The sequence below is a fragment of the Myxine glutinosa genome, chromosome 8 (assembly GCF_964187855.1).
Source record: "Myxine glutinosa chromosome 8, kmMyxGlut1.1, whole genome shotgun sequence".
Taxonomy (NCBI): Eukaryota; Metazoa; Chordata; class Myxini; order Myxiniformes; family Myxinidae; genus Myxine; species Myxine glutinosa.
In genome coordinates this window covers 18,151,098-18,158,202 of record NC_136268.1, presented here as the reverse complement: position 1 = coordinate 18,158,202, position 7,105 = coordinate 18,151,098, and the positions used below count along the sequence as shown (strand labels likewise).

Sequence of the window (7,105 nt, the reverse complement as noted above, 5' to 3'; positions counted from 1 at the left end):
CAGTAGAGCGCATACTCCCACCGTGGGTCAAGTTGGAATAATACGTTTTGTTTAACATCCCCTCTCCCTAAAACAATAAATGAAAAAGAAAGTAAGCCCTAACTGTCAGAGAATTAATTTTGATATATCTCGGAATTAGAGGAGAAAAACATCATTTTTTAAGAATAAGAATAAAAGCTTTAATGCAGTAAAACAGAAAAAAAAATTCCCCAAAAAATTTCCTGGATCCGGAATATTATCCTGAGCTTCACCAAAAACTAATCAACTCTTCCTTATGCCAAGGGCAATCATCCCACCAACTTTCATCCAAATCCGTTCAGAACTTTTCCAGATATCTTGTTCACAAACACACGAACACACAAACACACGCACGGACGGACGGACACGATCGAATGCATTACTCCCTTGTGGGAGTAATTAGTTCACCTTTTCATCATAATATATACTTGTACCAAGTTTGGTCAAAATTCCATCACTGGCTCACAAGTTATCATGGTAACAGAATTTTTACTGAATGGGACCCCTGACCTTTGACCTCTTGACCCCATATTCAAGTCAGTTCATCTTTGTGTCATTATACATACATGTACCAAGTTTGATTTAATTCCCTTCAGCCTTTCTCAAGTTATCCCGGTAATCAAAACCTATTACACACTGACCTTTTGAATCCAAAATCAAATTAGTTCATATTTGCATCATAATATATACTTGTACCAACATTGATCAAAATCACATCACTGGTTCACAAGTTATCACTGTAACAGGATTTTTACCTAACATGACCTTTGACCTTGTGACCCCAAAATCTAATCAGGCGTTCTCAAGTTATCGCGGTAATGAAAACCTATCATGGACGGATGGAGGGACGGGCAACCGAAAAACATAAAGCCTTTGGCAACTTTGTCGGCTGAGGTAAACATGAAGTGAAAAGCTCCTGAAATCTGAAGGACGCTGAAATTGTACCAGTGATAACTGGAGCAACGGGAATGATGAAGAAGAACCTCACAGGGATCTTATAAAACATCCCTAGGAATATTACTACGAACGAACTGCAGTTGGAAGCTGTCCGTGACTTGGTGACGATCCTCAAAAGAGACCTTGGAACAAAACTTTCAGAACAAGAAAACAGGCTATTTGTTTGGCTGCACATTTTCAGACCAAATTGCCAATATATTTTGTTGTCCTGCTTAAAAAAAACCACACGGACATGCACAAGTACAGCACTTACCAGCACAACAAGGGAAGAAGGTGTGAACTTTGCGGGAAATGCGTGGTCCGCAACATCGAGGTCAGGGTGTATCACCTAGCACAACCAATGGCGTAGCATTAATGACATGGGTCAGCTCCCATTTCACAGGAAACTTTTCAAACAGCTTGTACGATGGACCTCGTTCAAAGGAGAAATGCATGATGACCTTACCGCGGAGAGTATAGACATGGTTTGTTTCATAATCGATTCAGGAAGCATGGAGAGATGCACACACTCTGGCACCGACACTGTGCCCCCGTCAAGATCCACGACAATCGCGTCCAACTGCGCGGAACATAGTTTCACGTGTGGAAAATGCTCAAAGGTGTCGTTGTTCAATAAAAGTTACAACAACATGAATTTTACATTCAAAGCAAAGAAGAAAAAAGGCTCCTTGCATAAATTCGTATTTTCATTACAAAAAGACAATCATGCTACAGTCATAGCCTCACAATGTCATAAACAAGAAGTATGACAGTGTGGTGCAGAGGTAAGCGCACTTGTCCTTGAGCTGCCTAGCCTGGGTTACATTCTCGGCCCGACAACAAAATGTCGGATCGCCGGCATTTTATCAAAAAGTGTGCCGTCCTTGACATGCAGCGTTAAGCTGTGGAGCTATCTGCTAGCATTAGCTACTGGACGTTAACCGTTTGAGTGCTGAATAGAACGTCTGTATTGTTCATAGGGCAACCGTAGGAGGAAAGCATTGGAACAAACACTTAAATAGGAACAACCAGTACAGATTGTTGAACTGTACTGGTTGTTAAATTGTGGCCAACAGCACCCAAACAGTTAATGATCAAACGGTGTCTTTCGCAAAGAGTCGGAGAGTTACCGCTCGGACTCTCGAACAAATTACAAATTCCTGTCCTCATTACAGCTGGGAAGCAAAGCCAAACCACTCAATGTAATGCTTGCATTCGACTGCTTTACTGTGAGCAGTGAACCTGCCTACGGGCAGAATACTAGACAAAGTGCTTTGTTCTTCTGGTAAACCTTGAAGACCGATGCGTGGCTTACCAGCTCCTGCAAATCCGCACCGAACATAGAGTTGATGCCGATAACAAATGGAGTTGGTGTGCTGAGGACCTCCAAAAGCTTCGAGGGCAGGATGGGGATGTATGGGTAGCTGAAAGAAAAAATAGTAGCCTCTTGGACGGTGGGACTGACAACACAAGCATGTCAAAATATTTTGTACATTTTGGCTAAAGAGCGAAATAAAATATTGCAAGTGATAAATAGTATGCCAACAATATAAGGCAAAAACAAACAAACAAACACATAATCATTAAAATGTTGCTTCTTGATGAAAAATAAAATAAGAATGAGGAAGAACGAAAAATGAGAAATAAGGATGAAGAAACCACCCTTCTATATGACGATATGAGACCTTCGATATGACATAAGAATGAAAACTAGGCCTTATCCACATGCGCTGTTGTATGCATTTTCAGAGACTTTGTTCTGCTCGCCGGGCACTTAAAACCTGCTGTTATTAGCATGAAATCTGTAATTCATATTGGCTTTTAAACATAATTTTCAACATTTCTATGAAAGGGTGGCAATCGAAAAATGGTTAATTTATAATTGTTCTGTTCTTAAATGCAAATTGGACTCTCGGAAATATCCGTGAATGATACGAGTCAGGTTCCCATAATTTCCTGTTAATACAATCAGACAGCAGCGGATATAGCGTGTCATCTGATCAATCAGATAGCGTGCGCGCGCACACGCACGCACGCACGCACGCACGCACGCACGCACGCACACACACACACACACACACACACACACACACACACACACACACACACACACGCTTTCACCAAGCCCAGATATGACCTTCCCATCGGTATTCAGAAGAATGAAGGTTTGGGGAGAGCAGTCTAAGAACCTTCACCCTTTTATGGGTACACATTGTTGAGTTTTTTCAGTACGAACGAGTTGACCAGGAAGTTCTCCAACTGTTTCGTTGTGTGGAGACACACACCCCTTTCTCACAGGTACGATTACAAGTATTTTCGGCTTCTTTAAAAGTTTTTTTAAGTCATTTCAATCTACAATCCTTATCTGGTGGGAATGCAGGCCACTCTGATTAAATTTGTTACTCGTGGTTTCTGTTGGGCTAGCGTGGGCTAGTTGGGCTAGCGTGGACCCTGGTGTTGGGCTCGCGGCTAGGGTGCCGGCTTAGGATCCTAGGATCCTGGGTTCGAATCCCGGTGGATCGCTGAATTAACGCCAGGGGGGTTGACTCAGCCTGTCATCCTTCCGAGGTCGGCTAATTGAGTACCAGTTCACTGGTAATTCCCTGTTTGTCGTAAAAGGCGCCAAAAAGGGTTGGCGTCAGGAAGGGCATCCGGCCGAAAAACATTGCTTCAAAAAGGGGACCAAAAAACAACAACAACCACGGTCCCCGAAGAAGGCCAACCCCCGCTTTGCGGGGAAAAATGGCCTCTAAAGGTGGTTATTTTATTTACTCGTGGTTTCTGTGCATGCGCGCCGAGAAATATGGGGTGCATGACATCATTTCCAATGTGCCATATTACGATTCCAGGCCTAATAAAATGTCACATATCTGAAGGTGCGAAAAACCCCAACCCAAAACTGCTCTGGACTTAATGATCAATCACAGACTAAACTGTGTACAAAAAAAACCTGGAAAGCACATCTTTCAATCCTTCCCACCTTTGTACAATAAGGCGAAAAAAATAGAATGGCTACCACTATTTAATTACAAGACAATTAAGGGATGATGATGTCACAAGGAAATGGTGTTTCACCATTTAATTCCTCAACCTCAAAAACATGAATTTAGTAACTTAAAATCACCACAGCAATATATAATCTAATTTTACCCTGTCGTTTGTTTTATAAGGTAACCTTTTGAACCCCGGGCTCCCTGGAGAAATATCACTGACAGGATGAGCATTCTTTTTTATTTGGGTTTTCTGCCTGTAAAAATGTTTCTCTCGCCTTGTAATTACAAATAAATGATATTTTGAAGCACAGGCTGTCTTATTTCATTGTGGTGTCAGTCAAACCAGCAGTTATTGCCCGGCTTTCCGACACACAAGATTCATCCACAAAAACTTCCCTCGCACTTCCAGAGCAATTTGACGCAGACCAAATATGAGGTGTAATATAACAGAGCTGCCAAATGCTCAGGAAGTTGCTCGTGATACATTTGTAAATAAGAGAAAATTAGCCTTAAACCATGTATATAAAAACGAGTTCCATTACGAGCCTTAGACCATGGGGAAAATAAATAAATAAGTATATTTTAAAAGCATGTGGCAGCAGGTAATGCTTGCCGGGTTGTGTGGAGGATTTTAATAGAGGCCGGTAAACCGGCTGCTAGGGTTCAAAGGGTTAAAATACGATCATTTTATCATGACGTCATGCGGGACCCTTCCGGTTATCCAATCTTTGGAGCATCACCTTTTTCAATCCTTAAGCCCATGTGGTGTTTTGGTGAAAAAGATTGTGTTTTTGAGCACAGTGTAGTGATCATTGTCATTTTGGTCCTTAAGCCACCTTACTAGTGGGAAAAAACAAAAATAAACAAGTCTAACAACATGACCAGAGAGCTACTTTCAGGGATAAGGGGGTGGAGGGTGAGAGGGAGTGAATGAATGAATGAATGATCGTTTTAAGGCCATTTCCCCCGCTAGAGCGGAGGTTAGCCTTGCGGGCCCCATGACAATCATGGTTCCCTGTTTGAGGCAATGTTTTTATGGCCGGATGCCCTTCCTGACGCCAACCCTTGGTCACGCTCTTACGATGCGCAGGGATACAGTGTGCCTATTCTGAATCGGGGTACACACCGTGATCATTCATCCCAGCAAGCTGGTACTCAATTTGCCGACCTCGGAAGGATGACAGGCTGAGTCAACCCCCCTGGCGTTAATTCAGTGATCGACCGGGATTCGAACCCAGGATCCTAGGATCCCAAGCCGGCACCCTAACCGCTAAGCCAACGCCAGGCTATAACGCCAGGAGTAAATTATAAATAAAATTATTAATTAAAAAGGGGATGATCACTGACTGAAATGACATGTTCCAATAAAGCTCAATAGGTGGGCATGTGATTCAAGTGCCAGAGGAAGGGGACGTGCCAGCGGAAGGTGCATGCCTGTATTTCAAGGGAAAAAGCAGCGCCATGATTGCACGGCATGCTTCAGAAAGCCTCTGGTAGCTACTCGAATGCAGCAATATCTTCTGGTCGGTGAGGGCGGCACACACCACCATAATGACGTTACGGATACCTGTGGAGGTGACCAGAGTTGGATTTCACGAGTGATGCTCATTCAAATGCTTGTATTTAAAGCAATTATAACAATACAATCAATACTATAAACACCACCTGATGCAATTGCTATCATTATTATTATTATTATTATTATTATTATTATTATTATTATTATTATTATTATTATCATGCAAAAGGACAAATAGCAAAACACAGCGAGCTTTCCTCCAACTGAGAACAAAATTGGAACATGTCATAAATGCGGTAAAAAAAACAGAAGTAAAAAAAAACAAAAAGAAAACTGTAGCGAAACTTCACAAGATGGCATATCAAAAGAAAACTAATTGTATGTGACCAGAATTCCCACATCACAACCCCTGTTGCAAGTAAGACAGAAACCACAGCGAAAACATTTCATTCAGCATCTAACATAAGGAAGAGCTTAGCCATTCAAAAATAAGAACAGCCTGAAGGCCAACAATTTACGGCATTGATCCAACAAACATGCGGTGGCTCATGTGATAACTTGAAACTACGAGGTTCTTCCTGCATGGGTAGCGAAGTGCTGGCGTACCGAGCTGGTGAAAAAGGAGCGCAACACTGCAGCCCGAGATGGGCAAGCTGGTACAAAGAGGTGCCTGAACAAACTGTCGGTCTTCAAATCCCAATGATAACTTCTGGCAGAATGAAGAGAAATAAGCCATATAAATTGATGTAAAGGGTCTTTTAAAGCATTCAAGTGATACTTGCACAAAAGTCCCACCCAGAAAGTCATATGAGTGACCATTTTATTAACAATTTCCATAAATCCCCCATCCTGACCCATGATCTTTTTTTCTTTTCTTTTTTTTTCTTTTTTTGTATACTGAATCGAGGCTCGTGAAAGAGCTAACATTTACTTCACAAACAAATCAACGAGACAAACAAAATATATAAAAAGAGGGAGCGGAAGGCAAGATGGGGAGAGAAGGGGAAGCACACAAACACAACATTTGAGAGCAGGGAGATGTGTGGGAGGGAGAGGGCTTGGGGGTAGGAGGCGTGGGAAGGGGGGGGGGGGGGGTGGGAGAAGTATAAAACACAAGGACACCAAGGACTTCCAGGACAGAAGTTGGTATTTTAAAAAAGTGGAATTGGGGTGAAATTAGCGGGGGTAGAAAAGATCAAGGTTTTGGATGGGGGAAGATAAGAGATGGTGGTGAACAGCAGTTTTAAAGACCTGGAAGGTGGAGTGGGATTGAAGAGAGTGAGGGAGTTTGTTCCAGAGGCAGGAGAAAAGAGGAATGAAGGAGTGAAGGTGAGCAGAGAGTCTTGATTTTGGCAGTTTAACCATAAGAGGGTTGCAGTTGCAGGCAGATCTTGTGCGACCTGTAGGAATATTTGCGGGACAGAGCCCAGAGAGAGCCGGGGGGGGGGGGGGGGGCAAGGCCAGAGAGGAGTCGGTAGAAGACGGAAAGACCACCAACCTGCCTGCGGTGAGTGAGTGAGAGGCCCTTGGAGTTAGCTTCATCGCGGGAGATTCCAATGATTCTGAATGCTTTGGTTTCAACATCGTGAAGACGAGCTAGGTGTGAGGCCTAGCCTGTGTCTGTGTGTGTCGTGCGTCT

The 7,105-nt window shown here is 42.9% G+C and overlaps 1 protein-coding gene across 1 annotated transcript in view; it reads right to left on the bottom strand.

Moving 5' to 3' along the window:
• LOC137432281 (myotubularin-related protein 5) overlaps positions 1–7,105 on the bottom strand; it is a 128,969-nt gene that overhangs the window by 82,189 nt on the left and 39,675 nt on the right. The window contains exons 6-10 of the mRNA XM_068124082.2: positions 6,073–6,175; positions 5,382–5,514; positions 2,270–2,378; positions 1,421–1,534; positions 1,229–1,303 (exon numbers count right to left, since the gene is read on the bottom strand). Coding sequence (XP_067980183.2) covers positions 1,229–1,303; positions 1,421–1,534; positions 2,270–2,378; positions 5,382–5,514; positions 6,073–6,175 — 534 coding nt within the window. The remainder of the gene's footprint in view (positions 1–1,228; positions 1,304–1,420; positions 1,535–2,269; positions 2,379–5,381; positions 5,515–6,072; positions 6,176–7,105) is intronic.